General features: G+C 45.2%; 1 protein-coding gene across 25 annotated transcripts in view; it reads left to right on the top strand.

Annotated features, from left to right (window-relative positions):
• The window catches only part of LOC123515007, a 384,569-nt gene that overhangs the window by 231,553 nt on the left and 125,653 nt on the right, over positions 1-27,363 (top strand). For 22 of the 25 annotated variants that reach the window (XR_006677730.1, XM_045273355.1, XM_045273353.1 and 19 more), the window contains 5 exons: positions 2,698-2,863; positions 4,004-5,368; positions 6,199-6,336; positions 7,220-7,664; positions 8,664-14,513. Coding sequence is in view for 24 of the 25 variants with exons in the window: in XM_045273355.1 (XP_045129290.1) it covers positions 2,698-2,863; positions 4,004-5,368; positions 6,199-6,336; positions 7,220-7,664; positions 8,664-14,513 (7,964 nt within the window). In the remaining variant the exon portion in view is untranslated. The remainder of the gene's footprint in view (positions 1-2,697; positions 2,864-4,003; positions 5,369-6,198; positions 6,337-7,219; positions 7,665-8,663; positions 14,514-27,363) is intronic. The other 3 variants (XM_045273335.1, XM_045273345.1, XM_045273354.1) reach the window with 1 other exon arrangement.

Raw genomic sequence — 27,363 nt, 5'->3', positions numbered from 1 at the left:
ATAGATCCGTGTTTTTCCAGAGACCGAATTTTGAGACACAAGGTTCTCTTCAAAACAATTTTGAAAGGCCACAAAGATGATTAGTGAGGTCATTAGCTGATGAGTGTTTTTCCATAGCAGGATTCTTGTTTAACCATCATATAATTATGTAATATTCTTGAAAATGCAATAGCTTTTGACGTTGAAGCGTTTAAGAATACAGTTCCAGCCTCGTTCATACAACCTGCTCAGTGTCTTGATGTAGTCACCTTTCATGAAAATTAACTCATTCTTTGCTGCAGTTACAATCCTACAGCCACGTGTGTTATGCTCCATCCGCCTTCCTTCCCGCGGCTGAGACTTTCTGTACCCTTTTACCTTCTCCGGTCCCTCCACCACCTCTGCGCACCTCTTGCCCTTCTGGGGACTTCCACTACCTTCTCCTCCTCCTCTGCGCTGCACTCTTGCCACACGCTCTGTATCGTCTTCATCTGCATTATAAATGTATGTGTCTTTTTACGCATTATAAATTAGTGATTCATTTTCTGATTATTAGTTTGCTGTTTTTGTATTTGAATTTTGGTAAGGCTACTGTCTAGTTTTCGTGTTTGTTTTCCTTCACCTCACATTTCTCTGCAATCACAAATGCGCGCACCATCTGTTTCAAACGTGAGGAGTTGCTTTGTCCTCCCGCCCGCACTATCCCTCCCTCAATTCCTTCCTACCCTGCCTTGCCTAGCCTCTCCTCCTGCCCGTCCTATCCTTCTCTCCCGCCACAGACCACACGCTCCTCTCATCCACGGCTGAGCCATCCTCCTCCCTGCCTCACTGAGCGTCTCCCACCACTGCACGCCGGCACCCTCCCTCCCACCCACCCTGCAGCCACCACTCCCAGCCTGGTTGACCTCCGCTTCCTCCCCTCCCAACTCCCTCCCATCCACCCTTCCTTGCCATTGTTGTTTTCCTCGCTTCCATAACAACTTTCCTAACTTCTTTGTTGCCATCGTCTTCTCTCAAGTTGAATAAGTACGTGTGATTTTATCAAATTTCCTCTCACCCCCCTCTGGGAGATGGCAGGATAATCTCATCCAGAAGAACGTCAGCAACTAAAATGTCAAGCTGGATTTTTTCTTTTTTTCGTCGCAGTCCATAATGCCAGATGGGTTTTTTCTCTCTTGCTCCCAACAGGATCTTCCATTCCTTATACACTTGAATGAGAGAGAGAGAGAGAGAGAGAGAGAGAGAGAGAGAGAGAGAGAGAGAGAGAATCCTCAACCAGTCCTAGAGCACAAGTGTCTCGCATGCTGGCTAGTGTACGGGTAGTGAGATGACCGCTGCAGGTGACTCACAGTGGCTTGGTATTCACCCTAGCCGAGAGGGACGTAGGGCGCGCCGCGGAGTGCTGCCACCAGGCTGGTCGTGTGACCATTGTAGTTACTGAATACTGCTTATGTTCATTAGTTATTAACAATTTAGATATGTTTATTCGGTGCTACTTTAGCGTGAGGTCTACCGCCATATGTGGCCTACACAGGTGCAGCCTGAGGTCTACAGCGTGACCCGCGTCCCTCCGGGATCCTCCCCGCGAAACAGAGAAGAATTAAAGCCTGTGTTACGTTGCCCTCTAAAGGGGTGTCAACTACACGGTCTGTTCATACATGAAATTAATTTTTCCATTATATGGACATGAACAACAAATTGCACTGCAACCTGAGCCTGTGTGAAATATTAGAATTAATATTTCTCTTTGTATTAGATATACCTATGTCCACAGTAACGACTCTTAACAGGAAAATTTACCAGTACTGTAACTGACTTATTCAACATGTGCCGAGAGGTGTGTACAGCCATACTTTCTCATCAACGACGAGGAAAGATGGTAGGAACTACAGATAACTCCATCCAAATTGATGAGGCAAGATTTGCTGGTCGACGGAAGTTCAACCGAGGAAGGATGCTGAATGGAAACAACACTCCTCTCTCCGAGGACAGTGATGCAGAACATGAAAACAACAGAAACCATGGGCGTAGAATTGATGGGCCTTGGTCTTACACAAGGCTCAGACTGTCGGTACTCTTGGGTGGAACGGCGTGACCGCAACACTAATCCCTACTATTGAAAGGAAGTGTGCATATGGTTCGGTGGTTCATTCAGATGAGTGGCCTGCTTATAGTAACCTAAATGCCATGGGGTACCAGCATTTTACAGTGAACCACCAGCAACATTTGGGGATCCAGTGACATGAGCACACACACACAGACAATAGTGAGCGTGGTTGGACGCTAAAACGGTGATTCTGAATAGAATGCGAGGTGTTGGTCGTCAGCTGTTCCAGTCTCATATTTATCATTTTTGCTGGAAGGTGATGAGAAAAAATTCCAATTATCTATTTGTCATTCTTAGAAGATATACGAAGTGTGCATCGCTAGAATAAATGTATGGAAATATATGATAACATGTTTATTTTTATCTTTCTTCCTTATCTATTTAAGTCATTCCTAAGATATGTACAAATTAAGTGTTTATCGCTAAAATAAATGTATGGAAATGTGTGATATTCATGAGGGAGGGATAATGCAGCCGTAGACCTCACGCTATAGTGCTAACGGGAGGTAAATCTCACGCTATAGTGTGGTAGACCTCACGCTAAAGTAGCACCGTTTATTCTTTCATGAGTTTATTGGGATTGTATGACTAACAGCCTTTCTTTCCCACAGCATTGAGGAGAAGCTGAGCAGCGGCAGCAGTGCGCGACGCAGCGAGAGGCCCTCCGTCTCCTCCCTCGCCTCCACAGCCTCGCCCTCGGCAGACGAGAGTGATTCGGGTTTTCACGGGTACCGCTCCCGCCGGTACCGCTCCCCCGACGGCCGCTCCCTGGACGAGGTCTGCACTCACACTTCTCAATTATTCTCTTGATAGAAATTAGACTGGTGTTGGTTAGACTTGCTCTGTTATTTATTATTATCATGTGTTTGGCTTAGTATGCCATGACATGATGGAAAATAGGCCAGGGATTTTTGTTTTAGGAATTCCTGAATATTTAACTGGAAAACACATGGGCGTGATGATATATGATGTACATGTACGTGTACTTACCAGATTTCATCTGTAAATTGGTTTTAAAAGATTGATAAATAAATACCTAGAAAAAAAAAAACGAATTATAAATGAAACCAACCTAATCTATAACCACGTGGAGCTAACCTATTAATCCCGCGAGAGACCAGCCGTACGGCATACCAACAAAAACAATACAGTATTGACATTGGTCCTCGTGACTGCCCGACTTAGCTAGCCTCAGCCTGCCACCTGGAGTACGGATAAGACGAGACTCCACAACACAAGAATGTTTTGTTTAGAGCCCAACAAGCCTGATGGCTCACAGGGTTATCCCACAGGGTTATTGCCCGCAGGGTTACTGCCCCTTAGCGTTAAGAGGTTAGCACTGCAGGGTTGAAAGGTTAGGTTGAGATTAATTTAGCTAATTCACTTTTCAAATTTCACAAATATGTAACTTAATAATTCGATTGAAATTATGAAGGGTAAATGTACACTGACAAAGCCACGCACAGAGAAGTAATGTGGATGTATCATAAAATAGGTTCTGTCCTGACACTTATTGTATACCAAGCGTTCAGTGTTATTGGCATTTTTTTTTCTTTCTTTTACTTCTTGGGAAGTCAAGCAGTGAATTATATTTATATCTATATCATCTTTGAATGATTTTGTTGTGATACACATTCTTGGAAATGTCACTTTAAAACATCTTAAGAAGGTTCATACATTATCTTGATTGCATTATTTGGCTACTGTTTTATTTTGTTTCAACTGTGCCCACTAATAGATGAACTTCAGGCAAATTAAAATTGATTTTTTCTGACACAATGCTTAAAGATAGAGCAAATGCAACCCGCTGGATTTCTCAGATTCATCAACATATCCATCTAGTGCTGGCCATTATCAAAAGATGTTAATTTAGTCACCAACCAGTTTTTACAAATCTATCAAACTTAATTTTTCCAGGCTAGTGAATCCTCTCGGCTACAAGGTGACCGTCTTAACACATCATGTGACTCATCTGTCATCCTTCGGCCTGGTGATCGTCAACCTCTCTATGCCAACGCTCCTCCAAAACCCAAGAGGCTTAACTCCTCTCGGGATTATAGCACTTCTCCTGAACGTTCCCCTGAAAGAGACGAGCGGGACCCACGCACTTATACTGATCACGGTGGTGGAGGCAGCAGTGGAGGCTGCAGCAGCGGTCTAGAAACCCGTGGTGTTCATTACCACCCACCTTCAGCAGAGCGAAGGACTCCTGATGCATATGGAGTAACAGCTGGTGGAGGTCGTGGGGACTATGAAGATGTCTATGGAGACAGTAATGGCTCAAACTCTACCCCTCACAGTCCAATACGGAGAGGAGATCAACGAGACTCTTATGCCTCTTCAAGGAGTGGAGGAACAAGATTATCAGAAGAGCTGCAATTGTCAGAGCCACTGAGATCCAAATTCTGCAGACAAGAAGACACATTACCTAGGGACTCACACCACCGTCACTGCCCAACAGGACCACCCCGGCCACACAGTGCTGATTTTCTTGAGTACGACCGAAGGCACGGGAAAAGTGAGATGTGGTCGTATCGAAGAGGAAGTGGGGGTGACCTAATAGGGCCTAATGACACAAGACCAAAGTCATCTGTTGGTCAGAATGAATCTGATCATTGGTCTGAGGAAAACTATGCCCAGAAAATGCGTCAGTCATCTCTGTATCACTCACATATGCACAGTAGATCAGCACTACGCTATTCTCCTGCTGGCCCTCCTGACAACCCCATCATTGATCATCACCACCTGCACAGCAATCATAGCAGTGGGTCACAGCGGGTTCCTCCAGCTGGAGCTGCCACACCTGATCTCTATACCCCACACAAACAGACCCCGGTGCCAACAACAATGAATGCAACAAACAGCTTGAGGCGAGGCATTGGTCAAGAGACACCTGAAATGCCAAAACCGGACATCGGTATGGATCCAAGAAGTGACATGAAGCCATACCCCAGACATGCCCCAAGACATACCCCACCTCAGCAAGACCTCAAACCAGAGCTGAGGCATAACCACAGACCTGATCCATCACTTGATCTTCGCCGGACGTACAACTATGAAGATGCTGCTCAGAAGCATGATGTGTCCCCTAACACCACACTGAACAGTGTTCCCACCCCACCAGGCAGCTACCCCAGCAGTGCCTCCCCCAATGGCAGCGTGAATAACAATTTCATGAGGTCCGCCTCGGCAAGGCTACCTCGCCAACGGTTGCAGGATGATGTGATAAACACTTCTCTCCCAGATGATACCTCAGATGGAGACACAAGGAAGATGCAACAGGTAAACAATAAGACTGAATGAGGTTTGGAAGAAACAAGCTCTTTGTAAAGCTGCAAAGTATCATTTTTATACTCTGTCAATCCAGCGTTGTATATATAATTTATTTAGAGTTTGCGTAATCCACTATTCTCATCAATAGTCAATATATAATTCACCATAAGAAAACCAAAGTATAATGATTTTTTTATGATTTAGGTAACTTTTCTTAAACCATCTTTTAAAAGAATAAAGTACATGTTATGCAGTGCATTGCATTATTTATATTATTAATTTTTTATGGAATTTTCAAAATTCTTCTCTACTTCTAAATCTCTTTCACTCAATATTTCAATGGATAATATTGCATGGAGCAACCATGTGTTATTTTCATGTCTTTGCTGGAAGCTTATTATCTACTAACACTTTATATACATCTCTGTATAATTAATACACTGATTATTTGTTGTAGCAGAAAAAAATTAAGAAATGATGTGGTAATTTTTAGATATCTGCACCCATCAGTATAATACTTTGAAGTAAGGAATGTTTAGATGTCCTCACATTCTTCTAAGCAATCACCGGAATTTATGTCCTTAAAAAAATATTTAGGATCTTTATTGGATGCACTGTTTGTACACCACCCTCTCCCAGGCACATTACTTCGCATTTCTTGGAAACTGTTCCTAACAGTATCAACTGAATATTCATTATAGAACTTTTGTTTTGTTTGTTCTTAAAATTATTAATATTTAAAAAAAAATTCTATTTTGTACTCTTTACCTACAGCCATGACAGCAACATAATTGCATCTTGTTTCTGGATGTGACTTGACATTATTTTGTGTTTTCTAGCGAGAAGAATCCATGAAGCGACTACTGGAGTGGAAGCAGCGGATGCTCCAGTCTCCTCTGACCCGCAAGCCCAATGCTCGGCCTGATGGCACCACCACACCTCAGCCCAGGACTAACCATGAGGCTTACCGGCAGCAGGTGAGCAGTAAGAGAAACAGATCTTGAAGGAGTTAAAGTTAAAATTTTGAGTTCAAGAAGGAACAAAAATATGTGTAACTGTTATTTTAAATGTTGAGGCAGATGAAGACAATAATGCAGATGAGAATTTTATTGTGTTGTCTTGCTGATATTAGTGACTATTTTCTGGACTCATTAGATAGTCAGGATCTTTTGAATATATGTGTAGTTTGTTATAGATATATAAAAATGTTGATTTGTGGAACAGGTAAGCCACAAGAGTCATCTCTCACATCTTTGCGATTCCTTCTAAGATTCATATAAAAAGTTACGGAATGCATTAGTGGATCAGAGAAATAAACCCATACATACCGAGTCTGGCCTGGTGGGATGTATCTTGCCCACATCTGTTACAAGTGGTCATTCCCTTATGGCTCTAGTACATACCTAATTCTTGTAATTACATTATTTGTTTAGATGAAATGGATTACCCATTAAAGTTGACTCAAATATGTTGTCAAGAAATAAAAAATGTATAATTATCACATGTAGAAAAATTATTGTAATTTTTCTGCATTCTTTGTTTTCATGCATGGTGGTGCAGCAGTACAAGCAATGCTTGTATAAATATATTTTCATTCATTGCTGCAATTTTGACATCAGACTTGATTGTATCATCAGGAAATTCTTAAAACCAGGACACATTGCCTCTGCAATATTACTAACACTCTATTAATTCAAGTTATTATTTTGTCACTTGCCAGTAGTCATGGGTTTTCAGTAGATTCAGTACTATCTACCTCCATTTAACTGCTTAACATTTTGAACTTCTTAGTTGATGCAAATCATTAGAGCCATTCAAATATTCTTTGCTAATGGTGATTGAATAATTCCTTTTCTACAGGTGTTAAGTGAGCTTGCAAATCAAGAAGCAAGAACGAAAGTCTTACAGAGTCATTCTCACACTCAGAGTTATGCGACCAGTCAAGAAACACACCCAGTGGCACACACAGGCCCAGTGGCAGGACAGTCCTTTGAGTACACAGGCAACCTAGGCACCTCACAGGGACAGGCCCCATGTCAGAACAACTGGACTCCTGGTATTCAGAATGCAAACACTGGACATATGCAGCATGGAGACTCAAATCTAGGTGGCATGTACTTCCCTCCTGGCATGCCCAGTGAGCGCCCAGCACCTCAGGGAGGCTCCTCCCAGACTGGCTCTGACAGTGGGAGCAGCAAGAAAAGGGAGGGCCGCCGTGAGGCCTCAAGAACCAGACACGTGAGTGGTGATGCTCGGCGATCAACATCAGCATCACGATACAACAGTTACTCCTCAGATGAAGACGGTAAGAACACTTATTGTATGTGTGTGTGTGTGTGTGTGTGTGTGTGTGTGTAAGAAGATTTGAATTATAATTGCTTTTGTTGCTGAGTGATTGTCTGCCTTGCTTTTGAAGTATCAAATTAAATTTTTATGTGTTGTGAGAAAATATTGTTATGGTTGTGGTGTGTGTAATTAAATATGGTATCTATAGCTCCACTAACACCTGAAACACAGTAGATATTATCAACTCTAAAAGGACCTGAAAGTCTCTGTAGGGTTCCTGGTGGTAAGCTGCTGTCTGGCATTCACCCTACATGGATGCCTTCCTGTCTGTCTAACTATTGTATGTTTTCTTTTATGGACCTTTCTTTACTACCTGACCTGACATATTGTAGTGGATGAAAATAACATTCTGATTTAGAAATAAATCAACTGAAAAATTGGATGAAACCTCTGTGAATAATTTTTCTGGGATTTAGAAAGTGAGGTGTTATGCATGTTGATGGAGGTTTGGGTGTTCGTCTTAAGGTTTTCATCGTTTCCTTGTTGAAATGAAAACTCTTCAAGCTCGCAAGGACTTGTACATTCTCTGGGTTGGCTTGGTGTGTAGCGCCCACTGTTGTTTTTCCCTTCCGGCGTGAATTGTGGTAAATTCTGTAATTTAAAATATCAGTGTAGTAACAAAGTTAGAATACTGAAGTAGCATGTTGAGCTCTTGCTTACAGACTTCAGGTTTGAACTTTGGTTCGGGATGAATTTCTGGTGTTTTGGATTACAGCCATTTTGCAGTATGCTTTTCTGGAAATTGCCTGCCTTACTAATGGGTAAGCAGCTGCAGCATAAATTGGACCCAGTATTACGCATGCTAAGGCAGCCTTTGCCAAATGATAACTTCTTATATTCTTAACCTTGGGCTTGGAAACTGATAACCTGCATCTCACACTAGCATGAAAAATGCCTTACTAACACACAACCATGCCTGGCTCCATGATCTCATGGCTGTCTGAAATGTGGCACACAGATCTGCTGGAGGAACGAGAAACTCGGAAGAGAACAAGACGGAACTCAAGGAGGAGCAGTGCAGATCTGAGTCGTGATTCCAGGAGGCTTGTGATGACTGCTGACACCTGTAAAAGTTATGCGGATGATGACAGACTTCAAGGGTCTCCAGGAAACTTTGCCAGTGATCATCCACAGGCCGATCCATATGTACCACAACAGACTTCTTTTATTAACACTTCAAAGTCGTCTCCTGATTATGTGAACATTAATATCGTGAGTGAATCCCAGGAAGGAAGAACTACCGGTATTGTCAGGAGTGCTACGGTGAGTGTGGAAAACAAATATGGTGAAAAGGCAGTAAGTCAGAGGGCTGAACCTGTGTTCATTGAAAACCATGAAGGATATGATGAGGTACAGAGGTTTGACCAGCTGCCTCAAGAAGCAGATCAACACCTCAGTGTTCCCAGAACTTGTGAGCAAAGTTTTGTGTACAGTGATCAGATATATGCAGCAAGGGATCCCTATTATGTATCTGATGTGCAATTACCTGCTAAAGCTGATAAGTTTGAAGAAGATAAAAGTGATATTTCTCCAAGCACTGGACTAAGAAGAGAATATAACAGTTCCTATGGCACACAGAATTCTGTACAAAGGAAATACCAGATGAAAAATGATTCATTTGAAATAACAGACTACAGTGGAGATGGATTATCTGCTGACTATAAGAATTATCACCATGATATTTCAGTAAGAGAGGAAAGTTTAGAGAATGCTGTTGGATTCTCTTCCTATGATTCTCACATAACTCACAAGCCAGAAAATGTTGGCATGCATGCATCCCAGAAGGGCAGCTCACAGGATGACACCACATCCACTGGTAAGTACTCTGACAGTGGTTATGACACGCTGCGAGCAGAAATGTCCCTTCGCAGGGATGACAGAAGGAACCCCAGACCAGGTGCTTTGTGGACACCAGACGGTCTGGACAGCAGCCCCGAGTGTTCCAGTGTAGTGCGGAGACGTGGCTTTGACCATGCAGGAAGACGGCCAGAGACCTGGAGCCCTGAGAAATTTGACAGATCATGGGGAACAATTGACTCAGACCTGAAATCAAAAGTAGATGAGTCAAAGGTTGTGAGAGAGTACAGCTATGAGTATATTACTCCTGAGAAAAGTAGTGATGCTGCTTTACCAGATAGTTTTGCAAACTCCAACATGAATTTCAAGAAATCATCACCTTCTCTGACATGCCTGGAGAGTCCCAGGATGGTGCAAGAAACACAGCTTGCACAGAACCACATGAATTTAGTTCAGGATCGCATTAAGAAGTTTACATCAAAGGCTTTAGAGACCAAAGAAAATTACACAAATAATTATGTTGGAGAGCCACAAATGAATATGGGTAAGTTTGGAGAGTCAAATAACAATACTAAAATGGCCTGCATAAATCCTGAGGTTCAGAATTTTAGGGAGCCTCTGAAGGAACCTTTAAAGCCTCTCTCACCTCAGATTAGGAGCTCTGAGGCATTTGTCTCTCCTCTGAAAGCTGAATTTGCAACATCTGAGTCTACTGTAGTAACAGCACAAGAAGCTCAGGTCAAGAATGTGTCTGATTACAAGAGAAGGGATGAAGTACTTGGCTCTCCACTGCCTGAGGAATGTCCTCCATCCAGTCTTAGACTCAATTCTGCATCTGAACCTTCAAGCATAGAGTACCGGGAGCGGGAATTGAGAAGTCCCCAAGACATCATGGATTCCAGGTTAAGTCGTACAAACATCAGGAAATTCTTGTTCGATGATGATGGTCACTCTGAGGAGCCCAAGCTTGAGCAGCCGACAACCATTGTAAAGCCTCCCCTGATGAAGAAGCCAACCCAGACTCGCTCAGTGAAAGCTCTTCTGAAGAACTTTGAGGAGAAGTCACTAGAGCATATGGAAAGGGTGAATCTTAATCAAGATTGTTCAAGGAAAAAATTTCATAGTGATTCTGAGATGCTGTCAAATGAAAGCTCCAGTGATGAGTGTCAGAGTGAAGACCTGTTCACTGCTGCCCCAGAGAAAACAACTTTGTCTCCCACGTCCTCAGTCTTGGCAGAGCTCCGAAAGTCTGCTGATGACAAGAAGGATGATGCAACACCACTTTTGCCACCACCCAGGCCACCAAAGAAGCCAACACTAGGTGGGGAAATGGATACTGTGGTAACTCCTGGTTATCTGAGGTTGAGTCTTACAGAATCCATTCAGGAATCTCTTAAGGTGCAAGAAGACAGTGAGAGTGGTGCTGATGAGCCTAGCTGGATGGATACAACCCTTAATAGTGAGCAGGGTAAGCAGAGCAGCCTACCCCTCAGTAATGGTGAGTCAGCAATTCTTGATTTAGATAAGCCTCCAGAGGAAGAAGCCCCACCACCACCACCTTTGTATCCTCCCACTGAGATTCAAAGTCCAGTAATGAGACCGGATCCATACAATGAGGAGAACTATTTGCCCATGAGTCCACCCAAGAAGCTTAGCCATGGATCCAGTGTCCTTGCTCCCGCCAGCTCTTGTAGTAGCCTAAGCAGCAAGCATCTCCCTACACCAGAACCTATCTATCCAGATATCTTTGCCAAGACTGAATATGAAGAGCACACTTACATAGAGATGAGTGGAGATGCTTCATCCAGTGGAGCCTCTATTTTAGCCACAGGTGGTCCTTCCAGGTTTGATTTTGGCAGGACAAATAGTGAGCTTTTATTTCCTCCTGAAAGTCCTAGATATTATGAAATTGGTGATAAGGATGAATGCCAGCACTATGAATATATTTACAAGGGACAACCCCATTATGAAGCTATATATATGGAAGTTCCAAACTCTGAAAAGGAGAACACAGGAGAAAGTGAAAAGCCTCAGATTCCAAATAAACCAGATGAATTGAAGGCTCAGCTAAATGCAGACAGAAACTATGCTTCAGAATCTGCCCTAAACTCTTCGATTAGTAAGCTAGATTTAAAATCTCAGTCTAATGCATCTTCTGATGCTGATGATGAGGCTTCCAAGGACCTGGAGAGTCTTGACCCTCCCCGTAATCCTCGCTTCAGCCTGTCGGACACCTTCCGACCAGCCTCTTATTACCTGAGTGGTGCAGAACCATCCAGTGATCCTGATGCACAAGACTCCTCAGACTCTGACCTTGTACCACCACCCCCAATACCCATGAGTCCACCACCTCTTGATGATCTGGATACTGGGGGTCCCAAAGCCAAAAACTTTGACTTTGATAACCTGGAGACGCCAGATCCTCCGCCACATCTTCGAAATGCCCTAAGCTCTTCAAGGTCTTTAAGAGTCAGTCAAAGCAGTTTACGCGACGACCTTAGCTCCTCCAGATCTTCAATTGGAAAAGATAAAAGAATTTATGAAAAATCTGAGTCTTCACCAAGTCTTCATACTGACAAGTTGAAACGAAGACCTGTCTTTGAGGAGACTCTTGAGAGTTTGCATGATGATGACAATTTTATTTTGAGGTCTGAGGACCGTTACCCAGCCTCAGCAGCCTACCCTGAGGATTGCTCAGCACCAGCAGCTGAGAAGTTCCAGCGAGATAGACGGAAGCCTTTCCCACAGTGTGCCGAGGACATCCTGCTCCCCGGAGATAAACACGAACCTTCTGCTCGTCCCAAGTCTGCTCTGGACCACAATTCATCTTTCCAGGGAAATTTAGATACATCTTACTCATCAAATAATGCTGAAAACCCCTATGTTAATGAGGCCTTCCAGCAGAGCCTGATGCAGCCTGCTAATCCCTATCAGAGTCCAGGGGATGGAAGGGAATACTGTAACATCCCATCAAATGCAAAGATGTTTATGCAGCCAGAAAGAGAAAGATCAAACTCCACTGGTTCACGGCCAAAGTCTCCAGATCCCTATGCAGAACGCAATGAACTTTCTACTTACCAGAATGTTCCTGCACCAAGAACATCACTGTCAAAAAGAAATTCTCCTCAGACCACATCAGGAAGTGTTGAGCCAACAGGATCACCAATGATTGATGCTCTTCGTGGTGTTCACAGTCCAGTAGTCCATCTGCAGCCAAATCATCAGAGGACATCATCAGAGGCTTCCTCCCGCAGTGTAGTGAGTCCAACAGCCAGTGTGTTGTCAGGCAGTGGCAGTCTGGCACCCATTCACCTGAGAGCCACCTCCAATGCGTCAGTGGGAAGTGAAACCAGTCCACGCTCTGCACCGTACTATTATTCTGACGTCATACGTGATGATGCAGCAGTTGTCGCAGACGGTTTGGTTGGAACTCCACGCTCCCGGTCTTACCAGCTTAATAATCAGCGAGACCTGGAAGCCAATAAAAGACAAGACATTGGAAGGAAAGTTAATCAGATCAGCAGTTCTTCGGATTTTGAACAGAGACGAGAAAGATTAGCACATGAGTTAAGGACATCAATGGAATTCCTTGAAGGTAAAACGGTGTCATCACCAGATGAACGCAATGTATACGATTCTGACACTTTGCGTAAAATGAAGCGACGCGCTTACACACCTGATCCTGAGCTGGATGCCAAGAATGTATTCCCTCATGGCCTCTCCATCAAGACTGACAGTCCTCCTTTGGGTCCTCCAATGGGCCATCGTCGAACCCGATCCCTGGAGGGACTCCTTGATGACCCTCCTCGTCCTTTTGTTGGAGAATCTAACAATGTTCAAAGTCCCCTTGATGTCAACAAGATGTGTGGTGGAGGCCCATCTCAGGGATTCAATCGGGCTAACACCGCAGCCTTTCCCAGCAGTTACTCAGCTCACTTTGGTATGAGAGGAGGTGCAGGAGCTCCTTTGAACTCAGCCTCCCCCTCACCACAGGCTGCAGTTACTTCTAATCGAGGGGCAGTTTCTCAGATGGCTAGTCAACGAGCCTCTGTGAGCAGCTTCCATAGCAGTGGAAGCTTGCCTCAGAGGACTACTTCTCCTTATGCTACGTCACCTCTGCCCGTTTCCCCTGTGCCTCCTTACCAAGTGGGTAGTCGTGACAGTCTTGTCAGCAGAGAGAGCTCCACGAGTCGTATCTCCAGCTATGATCCCCGAGTTGGTAACGAGCCACGCAGTCCTTCTAACCACGAAACTCTGCATGAGGAACAGGACTGGGAGGATGATACTCAGTGGCGTGAACAGCTTCGTCGAGCTTCTTTGCGTCACACAAGATCACTAGAAACCCTGGACGAGGGACGGCCACGGCGTGTTGGTGATGGCGCTAGTAGAGAAGGTCGCCCTCCTGCCAAGCTTAGTGTGCCAAGTAATGGCTGCCCAGTCCCTCAAGAAAGCAGTCAGCAGAGATTGCAGCAGCTCCACTGGGATGAATACACGGTGGACTACAGGGAAGGACGCCTCGGCTCAAACCAGTACAGAAACAGCGGCCCTCTTCACTCTGAGACTTTGGAGAGAACCCGCCGTGGCCTCACGTGCCTCGAGGGTTACGAGTGGGATGAGGCAGAGGAAAAGTTCAAGAAGCCTGGCCAGGCAGGGCGTCCTCAGCAGCCTCTGCCACAATCCCCTCCCAACTCTGTAACACATCAGCCTTTTTTAGTCGACGGCCTCCCACCTTCACCCGGGACGGAGGGCGAGGAACAGCGTCAGTGCCAGGTCAGCCCGGCGCCGCCCCCCGCCCACGCGCCTCCCTCCCCGCCTCCGCAGCTCCAGCAGCATTTTTTAGCGGGCGGCGGTGAGGGCTCAGACGCATCCTCGGGGGTAGGAGGGAGGCCCCCTGATGAGTTTCAGGGGCGGGAAGAGCCTCCGGCCACATCGCCCGCTTCACCCGTAGCGTCCCCAGCACCGCAGGACGCCACCTCCACACACCCAGTGCCTGACATTATCCCTCCACACGGTGAGTACCAGCAACCTCACCTGCCTGTGTTCAGCTAAATACAGCCACGGTGACAGTTTTGCTGCTCTGCCATTGAAATGCTTTTTGCCCAAATCATAATGCACTGGGGTTCGATTTTTGACCGATAATTCTCCAAAGGATTATCGCTTTTAACGTTTGCAAATAGTGTAGCTATCGCCTGTTCTGTATCATGGGGGAATATTTCTGGGTTTTGTTACTTTATAGTGTTTGTACGTAATTTTCTTGGTAACAACTAAAGATGCTCCGAAGGCAGTACCATAATTATATGTATTGTGCATTTCTGTGAACATTGCAATATAATCCTCCCAGAATATGAAACCAGACGTTTTCCCTTTATCCCTGGGCTGTGGAGAGGATGAAGCACCAAATGAAATCACAGAGATCATTTGCTCTCTTCCTCCTTTCTCTTCTGCACCGCGTCATGGTGACATTACAGGCCACAGGGCACCACTGGGCACCCGGGCCACGAGACAGCAAGCCTTAATTAATATTTTTTTGCATTTCTGGTGCCACTTTGCTATTTACTACCATTGTTATGCATCGTTCTTCTTGGTTTATAATTATATCATTCTCCTTGACATATCCGTAATTATGTAAAAAAAAAAAAAGTAACCTTCACTGCCGTAATATATACGTATAATGTTATGACATTAATATCTGTCCATTTATTCGTGTTACCATGATGTGTGTAATTCGGCTGTTGGGTTTGGTGCTCCAAGTTGAATCCAATCATTTCTCAGGTGACATGTAATACAGTCAATTAATCCCATACGCGAGATGCAGCGGATCATCCCGCCTCCGGCACGCCGCGGGTCCCTGCCAGATCGATGGCAGTCCAACTAATAGCTTCATACCAACTCGCGGATCTTGCCGTGGGCTTCCCTTCCTGATCCTTTAGAGGCTAAGCACTATAAAGGTGCATCGAGAAGGGCAGCGTCGTTGGCCCGTGTGTCATGTGTGGCGGGGATTGATGCACGTCGAGGGGCAGCCAGCGACGTGTGGCAGTGGACGGGACAGGTTACCAGTTGGTGTTGGCCCGTCGCCATTAAGGGAATGACCTCCTCAGGGGAATACGGCAACCATAACACATTGCTGGATTGTCTGCGCTTCTTCCTGGCATAAATTATTTCTTTGACACCTCTTACTTTCAAACTTTCCCTCATTACAACCTTGACCTCCGTCATCAAGGTGGGGGTGGAATTATATTTGCGCGCGGCAACTGCACTCGACGCGACCTAAAGGCGAAGTAAGGTGATCGCGATGGTCGCAGAGGCAGTGTGGCTAGAGCTGTGGATGAGTACGGTAGTGTCACATCTTACTCTCCGTCACTCCTCACCCGCACTGACACCCTCGAGTTATAACCTCTCTGATTGGTGAGAATTTAAAGACCACTCGACGCAAAGAGCAGGATTCATCGGTGCCTCTGCATGGATAATAGCGAGTTGAACATTGAATGGTTTAATGGTGAATTATTATTACTTTGAACTTGCATCAACTTCGGAATTGATATGAGAAAATTTGAGCAATACTGAGCACCACGCACACTAGTATTGCATTATTCATGTTGGGATGTGTTGTGTTAAAGGGATGATGATTTGTGTTTACATGTTTGTTTACTTCACTGTTTATTCATCGTGTATGGTGAAAAGCGATTCTTTAGTTGTATTGTATTGTACTAATCATGCACGTGAACAGTGTCATCACACACACACACACACACACACACACACACACACACACACACACTCTTCACGCTGAAAAGTGTGAGTGACACCTCGTGATGACGCGTGGAGTGATTGGTGGGGGGGGATATGCGATGAACACAGAAGTAGGGTAGGAGAACATCACTGTCAGTGAGAGAGGGCCTTCATGTCAGGAGCCGCTACGTCTAGACTGGTCTGGGCAGTATGGCAATAGTACCTGTTTGCCCCTCCATTAGTGCGGCAACGCGTGTGCTGCTAAATTCAAACCCAGAGAGGCTTACGATTACCTGGTCCGGCTCTGGGGGGAGGAGGAAAGTTGATATGAGCAATGGACTTAATGACACGACAGGAACTGCGGAAGCTGTGATTGAGTGCGTGGCTATAGTGGTCTTGATGACGTGTGTGTGTGTGTGTGTGTGTGTGTGTGTGTGTGGCAGGTGTGGGAAGGCTGGCTGTGTGAGGCAGGAGAGATCCGTCCGCAGTGGCAGGATAGCCAGGCTCCCGCAGGCCGCACCTCCTCTGCTGCAGGTCCCCCACCTCCCTCCCACCTTGCCTTCGACCTCTCTCTCTCTCTCTCTCTCTCTCTCTCTCTCTCTCTCTCTCTCTCTCTCTCTCTCTCTCTCACGTATCTTGACTTGCATACTTTTTAATTGTACTTTCGTCCCATCACGTCCTCCCTCCCACGCCACCTGCACATCTCCACCTTGCCTCCTAATCCTCGAGTGTTGCTGCCTTTTAGTTTTACTGCCCCATCATCCTTTACTCTCCCTCTCCTTCACCACCTTTGCCTCCCACACACACACACACACACACACACACACACACACACACACACACACACACACACACACACAACGTCCCCTCCTCTCTACTCTCACCTAGAACTCCTTACTTATTGATGGCGCCGTGCCTTAGGGGAAGACGTCATGCCAACCTCTTAAGGGCGTCTCATCGCTATGATAGGTGACGTTTGAGAATGCGCTTAATGGAGACGGACTCTGTGTGTGTGTGTGTGTGTGTGTGTGTGTGTGTGTGTGTGTGTGTGTGTGTGTTATAATGTATGCATGTATTCCTGTCTGGGGTCAGTGTCTTGTGTTATTCCTAGTGGGGAAGATTGGAAGAATATTCTTTGTCTGGAAATTACGTGAAATGTTATCATTGTTGTCATCATCATCGTCATCATTATCATCATCATCATCATCATCATCATCATCATCATCATCACCTCCATTATCACCATCTTTATCATAATTATTTGTGTCTAGTTCACTTTCCTTGAGATTCCTACACTCGGGAGAAACCTGTAATTACATAATTGCGATACCTCGGTGCAAGAACTGCCCAGGAACGCACTCACACATACACATATATAGTTCAGTTGATGGCCTTGCCTGGGCTTACGAAACATCCTTTAATTAAGCGAACGTGGATAAAGAGAAAGAAAAAAATGTGCGCATGAGAGAGAGAGAGAGAGAGAGAGAGAGAGAGAGAGAGAGGGGGGTAGGGTTGTTTCCAGTGGCCAGGATCGTGCCAATATATCAGCGAGACGTTCCCTGCATCGAGTAACCATGCCAGCAACTATCGGTTAATGGCGTCCCGTGTAATAACATAGATTCCAACCTTCCAGTATCTCGGATACCTTCTGAACGACCTCTCTCCCTCCCCCTCCCCCGCTCCCCTTCTCTCGCTCCTGTCACGCACATAGCACAGCTTCCTCCTTCAACTCCCATTTCTCTCCCACTTCTCTCCACCGGTAGTTCCTCCTCTTCATGCCTCTTATCTGTTACTCTCGTTCCTCACTCCAAAGTTGACACAGTGCTAGAGAACCGTGCAGGGCGAGGCCGGGCGGCGGGAAGGAAAGAGGACGGAAAGAGGCCTAGGAGAGTGAAGAGGCTGGTGAGTGTCGGTCTGAAGCAAGATTTGTGCGCCACACATCCCGCGGTCAGTTGATAGCACAGTGTAGGGAAGGACATTCGCTACACTGTGGCTGCGGGTGTTGTGTTGTGCTGCTGCGGCGGCTGGCAGCGGGATCCTGGGACTTGCACTGTTCAAGGAAATAGAGGCCGCTTACCAATCTTTCCTCTGACTTTTCTCAAAAATACTCCACATTAACTATGACTTTCTGTAATTATGAAGTTATGACAATGTGTTAAATGACATAAGCTGCCTAGCATGCCGGTACGAGGCCCACGTGTCGGCAGCTGGCGCCCGAGCCGGCTGTGGAGAAACTGTTATTGATTGTAGAGTAGCCGGCTGGAGGTGGTGGTGGCCCCGGCCTTGCTTTATGTGTAACGGGCCTGAGGTCGGGTGCTGGCCTTGGCTCGGCCTGCGTTCTCTCGGTCACCAGCAAACGTTTCTTGTGTTATATATATTTCCTTATCATAGCCATGGCCCATTGTCACACTGGGGTTGCCTTGACGCGCCGTCCCGAGGCTCAAATCCTTCTTGGTTTGTCCCGGCCAGGGGAGGAACGAGGGACCCAGGAAGGCACTCTTACACGAGTAAGCTCTTGGCCACCAGCGCTCTTGGCTCTTGAGGGTCTGATGTATGAACTCACCTACTCCCAACACTTCACAGTGCTGGCCGTGAATCAGTGTCAGCGACCACTGAAGGAGAAAATTAAGAAGAGGGATTGGCTGTAGCTCCTGCCGGAATGGAAACCTGCGCCGCAAGGGTCCTGCACCACTGTGGCCCGCCTTGGCCTCTAGAGGCGAAAGCAACCACCACTCAATCACTTAGAAATGTTCTTTGTCGTTTAATGAAGTGTGTGTGTGTGTGTGTGTGTGTGTGTGTGTGTAATAATAATAATAATAATACGGTTTATTAGTAATTGCAGTACATACATACTGAAAATGTATATATGGAGATTGTGTGTGTGTGTGTGTGTGTGTGTGTGTGTGTGTGTGTGTGTGTGTGTGTGTGTGTGTGTGTGTGTGTGTGTGTAGGCGCGCGCGCGCTATTGAATAGTTATTTCTTCACCACATCATTAAATTTAGACGAGCAGGGAGACAGCTTGTTTAAAAAAGGAGATGCTGCAAGACAGTTTTCATCAAGGAAAGTGAAAACTGCTTCAATGAAATATGTGGAAAATATCACCAAGTTGCGCCTTTATTTAGTATCACCGGCCAAAGATATCACAACAAAATCCGTATTAGCGTCACGAAAAGTAAACTGAAACTCTTCTGATGTGATTGAATTACGAGATATATCTTCTCAGAGCTTCCTTTCCTTATTTTTATTCGGTTAATTGATGACTGACTGTTGCAATAATGGTCACAGAATGGGATGAAAACTTAATACGCGCTGCCACATTACGCTTTAATTATCATAATACTTAATGCGCTAATTGCTGATGAGATTTTTCTGCTATTTTTGCGCGTGGAGGCAAGACTTGTGACGTTGATTAAGAAAAATGCTGATATATTGTTTTCGTCTTGACATTCCCTGACGCTGGAGGTCTTTCTTGGCCAGTCTGTTCCTGCATCCTGAGTGACGCCACGCGCGCCTGGGGTTGCTGTACCGTAGTTTGTGGTTTGGATTTTTCTTGACTTACTTCTCGCCTCAATCCTCCCACGCCCCGCCTTCTCCAGTGAAAGGCTCTAAGAACATTTTGTAGAAACTTATTTGTTGAACTGAAACGATGCACGGTATGGTTTTTCATTTGCCTCATCCATTGTAAAACATTTGTCATATTTTACTAGTTTATTTTTGTTAGACAGAACAGTACTGACAAAAATAATTGCCACATTACTGGTATTTCAAGCAGCAACATTTTCACGAGCGAGAAGAGAGAGAGGCTAGGGAACGTCTTATTAACACTGTACTTCAAAACTGCCCGTGGTCTTCTTCATAACAAATATCCAGCAGCCTCACACTATTACCGTTACTCATCATATGAATTGAACTGAACTTAAAACTATACGCGTGCTGGAACGAATCAACACCACCTTTTGTCGATTCTCACACGTTTCCACGAGCATGACTTTGCTGCCGCCTCTGAACAGCGCACCAGTCACCGCGCCTCACCACAGAACCCGCTGCGCCGACGTGATCTTATGAAAACATGAATGTCACCAGAACACTCCACTCCCTTCACGCTTTCTTCCATTCCCCCCTATTTCTCTCTCTCTCCCCTCCTCCCATAACCTCGAAACGCCTCCTGGACCCACAGATCCCACCACCTGCTTGTTTGGCTTCACTCTCATCACCTCCCCTTCCTATACCTCATTGCCTTCATGCTTCTCTCTCTACACTGTGCTCGAACACAGGAGAAATAAAAAAAAAAAAGGCCCTCGTTGTGTTTTATGTTTGGTTTGCTGTGTCAACTTGTGTCTGCCGACGTGTGTGAAGGGGCTGCGGAGAGGAAGTGCTTGAGGAGGCGACTGGGAAATACTTGTGAGGGAGAGAAGGAAAGCTGATGTTTATACAGGCTTGGGTGTGTCGCGATGGGAATGTCGTGTGAGGTGATGGTGGAAGTGAAGGGAGTGAGGCTCTGAAGAAAATAAGCTTCTGTGATGGACAGTAAAATATGAAGTTTGGAAAGTCGGGAATGTGAGTGTGAGTGAATGACCTTTTCTCGTGTGTGTGTGTGTGTGTGTTCGTTTGTCTTGATACGACTGTTTGTAGATACGCTGTCACAAAAGTCATATACCTGCCTTTCCTTTGTAACGCGCACACACACACACACACACACACACACACACACACACACACACACACACACACACACACACACACATACAGCAAAATACACTATACATACAAACTAAAGCATTCAACAATATATAATCAAACTATTCTGAATATGACATTTGATTAATATTCCTATTAAAAATTTACAACTGTGTAGAGAGAGAGAGAGAGAGAGAGAGAGAGAGAGAGAGAGAGAGAGAAACGGGAATCTATCTTAACCCTTCTATAACCAAACATTCCAGTCCTTTCCCTTATCTATCCTAACCTAACCTAAAAGTAATCTAACCCAGGAAATCATAAAATCGTGCATGTCCGTGTTGGGAATCGGAAGGTGTGACATCTTTGACAGATTACCCTGGTGTGGACTGACCCAATCAAGCTAACGTCGTCTTTTATAATTTTAATAATACCCTGATTGGAATAAAGGCCGCGATCCAGAGAACTTCATCAGCCCGATTATTCCCTCACATCTGTAGGCAAATAGACAGAGAGAGAGAGAGAGAGAGAGAGAGAGAGAGAGAGAGAGAGAGAGAGAGAGAGAGAGAGAGAGAGAGAGAGAGAGAGAGAGAGAGAGAGAGAGGCTCAGGACGGAAATAACGGGTCAGTATCCCAAAGCAAATAGAATTCATGTGAGCAACTCCAGCACTAATCAGACGAACGAGAGAGAGAGAGAGAGAGAGAGAGAGAGAGAGAGAGTGAGGGGAAGAGGAGGAGGAGGAGGGAGGTGCGGCAAGTGTCAGGGCAAAACCACAGGGGAGCGCCTAGAGCCGTCTGGGACACGTAAGACTCTGGCACAGTAACTGAGAAGAGGCAAACAGATAATTATTAGTTGCCTGATGTGCTGAGGGACTTCTAAATGTCTCCCGCTTGGGTTCTTTAAAAGCTTCGGTGTCTTTGTCTATTTCTTCACAGGCTCTCGTGGAAGTTAGTTTTTTTTTTTTTTTCTTTTTATAGTGAGGCTGTTTTTTATTCTATAGTGTGAAGTGTTGACAAGAATTCTGAACCGTTTTTTTTTTGTTTCATCGATTCTAGTGGTTCTCAAATGTTTCTTAACCTTGTCTATACTTTTCTCATTTTTTTTTTTTTTTTAGAAATTATTAAGGACTTTACTGATTTTACTATTTTTTTTTCTCCCAATTATTCTGATTTGTTGTGTGTGTGTGTGTGTGTGTGTGTGTGTGTGTGTGTGTGTGTGTGTGTGTGTGTGTGTGTGTGTCTGTGTGTTTGCGTTTCTTAACTGACCTTCATGTGGTTTTCAAATATTTCTTCGTTGTGGTTTTTTTTTTTTCACAAACTCTAATGGCGGTTACTGTGGTTTACTTTTTTTTCCCTCCTTTTTTTTCCAGTGTGATTCTAGTAACACGTTAACGAAGATAATGCACCTTCATTAGGAAGACGTCCTTGAGATCCTTGCTGATCACTCCCGTGGCCTTTAAGAACTTTGAAAATTGTCCTTATGAGGGAAAGAAGCTCTTAAAAAATACTGGTCTAATGCTGATGAAAGAGGACGAGGTGAAGGAGGAGAAAGAGGACGAGGTGAAGGAGAAGGAGAAGGAGAAGTGAAGGACGTCTTGGTGGTGTGGAGAAAGGCGCCGCTCTTTTCATTGCATCTTCTGTTTCTGCATCACTTCATCTCTTTCCCCTCGTCTCCCTCTCTCTATCTGTCTTTCTGAAGTTTTCTGAAGCACGCGCCCATACAGACACACACACACACACACACACACACACACACACACACACACACACACACACACACACACACACACACACACACATTGTTACGTTCACCGGTTAAATGAGTAAGATTGGCATCGGGGAGCCGGTGAACAATAACAATAAAAAAAAAAACACTGCAGGTTCAACTGGTGAGGATATGCAAAGGGGCACTTAAGAAGCTATTTAATAACCCAATAACAAAACACACATGAAACTGACATACACATATATATAACACATAAATAAATATAACCCTTAAGAACCCAACAATACCTAACAATAATACTAATCCTATATGGAGGCAATGTGGAAAAAATGGGACGAGGGGAAGTGATACTTATTAGGTGTCGCAGTGGTGAAGTGCTGGGTGAGGTGGATCCCACGGTATTCCAAGAGACATTGTGTTCACTGGTTGAGGCCTTGACCTCGACTGCCTACCAAAAGTCAGAGAGCTCGCTGAACACTTTCGCTTGAGTCGTATGGGGCCGCGTGAATCCTACTTCGGGGCAGGAACGGGGCTTCATGAGACGGTGACGTGGAGGGGAGGTGGAGAGGTGGCGAACGAGGTAGCAAGCGGAGGAGCTGATGGTAGTGGAGTATGTTGCAGGCGGGCCGTAACAACACACACACACACACACACACACCATGTCGTTGTTGTCTGTATGTTTTATGTATACTACTCGTGTGTGTGTGTGTGTGTGTGTGTGTGTGTGTGTGTGTGTGTGTGTGTGTGTGTGTGTGTGTGTGCCCCCTCTATGTAGTATCCTCTCTCTCTCTCTCTCTCTCTCTCTCTCTCTCTCTCTCTCTCTCTCTCTCTCTCTCTCTCTCTCTCTCTCTCTCTCTCTCTCTCTCTCTCTCTCTCTCTCTCTCTTTCACACACACACACACACACACACACACACACACACACACACACACTTCCCTATCAGTACATCTCTTCCCTTCCACGAATCATTCCTCCACACCCTTTTTTTAACCTCAGCCGCCTCTCCTCCTCCATCTTTTCACCTCTCCAATGTTCTACTCCCCACTGTTCCCCCCGTCACCCCTTTCCCTGCCTCTACCCTCACCACACTCCGCTACCCTCAACACACACACACACCCAGGCGCAGACACTAGCCATGCCCACAGGTTCTCGAGATGAAGAATGGGCATCTTTGACCCATGACGGGGGGTGTGGGTCAGGGTTTACAAGAGGCTCCTTCAGCACTTAAGATAAAGGTGGTCTCAATTGCGTGGCGGTGGAAGTGGTGTGTGGCTTCTGTTTTCTATTAATGTGTCAGCTTCAGTTGGTGCCTCTCTCTCTCTCTCTCTCTCTCTCTCTCTCTCTCTCTCTCTCTCTCTCTCTCTCTCTCTCTCTCTCTCTCTCTCTCTCTCTCTCTCTCTCTGACCATAATGCACTAATTTATATAACTATACCTCAGTGACGTGTGTGTGAGGATGTTTGTACGTATATAATGTACGGAAGATGCTGGTTTCTTATGTCTCTCTATTCATGTTATCTATACTTTACACCATACATATAATAAATACTACACTACCTGTTTTGCTTGCTAAGTGTCGCTACTCTGCACGCATTCCTACTTTAACATGCCTTACTCTATGAACTTTTACTCTTTCTATCTCTTTCTCAGACTTATGAAGCATTAAACGTTCCTAAGTGGCATTGAATAGTGGACAGTTTTGAGCACTTTTTAATGTGAAGGTATGGAGTGCCGGAAGGTGACAGGGGTTGAGAGGGGGGACTGTGGAGGGAAGAGATTAAAGAGAAAGGAATGAAGTTGCAGAGAGAAAAAAAAACTGAGTTTTGAAAAAGAGTGAAATAATGAAGAGGAGGAATTGCAGTGTTAGAGAAAGATGAGAGGAAAACGAGAAGTAGGAGAAAAAAGGAGTCGTAGAAAGGAGGGGAATAAAGAGGAGAGATAAATGAAATGAGAGACAGTGAAAAAGAAAATGATGATGGAGAAGGAGACGGATAGGTAAGCGAAATACATGATGATGAAAAGAAAGATAAGAAGGAAGAAAAAGATAGAAATGATAGGCAAACTAAATGTGAGTGAGGGAAGAGAGGGAAATAATGAAGAAAGATGTGTGAGAGGAAGAGAATAATAGAGAAGGAGGAAACAAGAAGAGAGAAATGAAGGAGAGCAGGGAAACGTGATAGGAAAGAAGAAAATATGGCAAAAAACGAATAAGGGAGAGGAGAAAGGGACGATAACAAAATTGAAATACAGCATATATGGAAGAAGAAGAGGGAAGAGAAATAAGAAAAGAGAGAGAGAGAGAGAGAGAGAGAGAGAATAGAGGGAAATACGAACAGGGAAGAGGGATGAGGGAGAGAAAGGGAAGGACCTCATTCAAACACCCTCCTTAAAATTACCTCTCCTAATTATCCTGTAATCATTATTGCCCACCCTGACCCTTCCCACGCCTCTCCCTGACCCTTCTCCCACTCTCCCTCTGCCCCTCTCCCCTCTCCCCCTCTCCCTCTCTTTCTCTCTTACCCTTTCCCCTCTCTCTCTGTTGTTTTCTCCCATTTTACTGTTCCGTCCATCTCACTTTCCCTCTCTCTGCCTTTTGTTTCTACTCTTTCCATTTTTCCTCTTACTCTCTCAGGCACTCACTCTCACTCCCTCTCCCGCTCAGTCACTCAGCTTCCGACCGTATGAGAGAGAGAGAGAGAGAGAGAGAGAGTTTTGTGTAGTGTCTGTTTATCAATGATTATTTTGGCGTCACATCATCTCCTCCTCCTCCTCCTCCTCCTCCTCCTCCTCCTCCTCCTCCTCCTCCTCCTCCTCCTCCTCCTCCTCCTCCTCCTCCTCCTCCTCCTCCTCCTCCCGCTTGTTCCTGTTACTGTCTTCCCGTCTCCATTCACCTGTTCTCCCCGCCCCGCCTCGCCCCGCCCGCATCTCCCAAGGCCTTTCGCCACCCAAGCCCCGTTCCAGTACCACATCCTCCACGTTCCAGAGCCGCGCCAGGACACAACAGCAGCAGCAGGCTAAATATTTGTCGATGTTCCGTTACTTGGTTTGTTTTTGTTCTTAGTTCTCTCTCTCTCTCTCTCTCTCTCTCTCTCTCTCTCTCTCTCTCTCTCTCTCTCTCTCTCTCTCTTGCTTCTTATTCATTTTCTTTTGTGTTTTTATCCAGTTTTTTGCTTTTTTCATCTATTTAGTGTTTTTTTTCATCTGTGTTTCTTTTCTGTTCTTTCTTCTCGTATAATTTTTCTTCTTTTCTTCTTTCGTTTATTTTTCTTGTGTTTTCTTTCTTTCTTTTACCTTTCGTTTATGCTCCTCGTCATTCAACTTTCCCTCCGTCCTTCCTGTCCACTGAACACTCTCCTTCCATCTCTGTCCACCTTGTTTCTCCATCTTCCCTTTCTTTCTTTCCTCCCTCTGCCATCCACCATCATTCACCCTCACTTCTTTTTTCCCTTCTCCCTTTCGCTCGCCATCCTCCTCCTCTTCCTCCTCTTCTTCTTCTTCTTCCCCCTGAAAAGCCACACCTCCCTATCTTTTGCAGTCCTCTTTCATCTGTCACTACCTTCATCCACCAATCTATCCACCTCTTTCTTTCCCCTCCACCCATCATCACTTCCCATCATCCCCCAGCCCGCCTGTACCACGCCTCCCTATCTGTCTTTTGCAGTCTTCTTTCATCTGTCACTACTTTCATTCACCAATCTATCCACCTCTTTCTTTCCCCTTCACCCACCATCACTCCCCATCATCCCCCAGCCTGTCTGTACCTCGCCTTCCTATCTTTACCAAACATTGACGAAGCAAAGACCACGTTATTGCTGTTTAATCTTGCCCTGCTCCAAGTCATTTCCTTGTTTGCTATCGCGTCTCCCCTCTGCTCTGTCCTCTCGGCCCTAGTAATAGTGGTGGTGGTGGTGCTTTTCTCTCCCCCCTCTCTCTCCCCCCCATCAGTATTCCCCTCAGTCCAGGTGGGAATATCTTTTTTTGTTCCTGAATTCATTGATGTCAGTTGGGAGTTTATTTATTCCCCTAATGTGGGTCATGCTGGAGTGACCTTTGCGTTGTGGAGGGTGTGGTGTGTGATGTGGTGCCAGAGAGAGGGAGAGGGAGTGGGAGAGGGAGAGTGAGAGTGAGAGTGAGAGGGGGATTAATTGCATAGTTATGGTGAAGGGAAGAGGTACTCACTTGGCCCACTTACCTCTCTCTCTCTCTCTCTCTCTCTCTCTCTCTCTCTCTCTCTCTCTCTCTCTCTCTCTCTCTCTCTCTCTCTCTCTCTCTCTCTCTCTCTCCCCAGTGCCCTCTGACCTAATGTATGCTTAGACCTCATTCACTCTCATTCATTCTCTCGTTGCGGCCTCGCCCTCTCCAGCTCATCAGTGTTTGTGTGTCAACATCGCCTCAGCTCGTGAATTTGCTGTCTCTCTCTCTCTCTCTCTCTCTCTCTCTCTCTCTCTCTCTCTCTCTCTCTCTCTCTCTCTCTCTCTCTCTCTCTCGTTTTCCTGTTTTCTTGTATTTAGTTGTTGTTATGTTTTGTTTTTGTGAAGAGTCATGGTCATTGCTCTTGTGTGTGTTTTTTTTTTTCCTGTTCTAGTTTTTTTCATTTTCTTCTCATCACAATAGTCGAGGTCATCCTTCTTCTTTTCTTTTTCTTCTTTTTCTTCTTCTTTTTTCTTCTTCTTTTTCTTCTTCTTCTTATTATTATTATTCTTTTTCTTCTTCTTCTTCTTCTTCTTCTTCTTC

The sequence above is a fragment of the Portunus trituberculatus genome, chromosome 38, assembly GCF_017591435.1.
Source record: "Portunus trituberculatus isolate SZX2019 chromosome 38, ASM1759143v1, whole genome shotgun sequence".
Classification (NCBI taxonomy): Eukaryota; Metazoa; Arthropoda; class Malacostraca; order Decapoda; family Portunidae; genus Portunus; species Portunus trituberculatus.
This window is presented reverse-complemented; position numbering and strand designations above follow the sequence as displayed.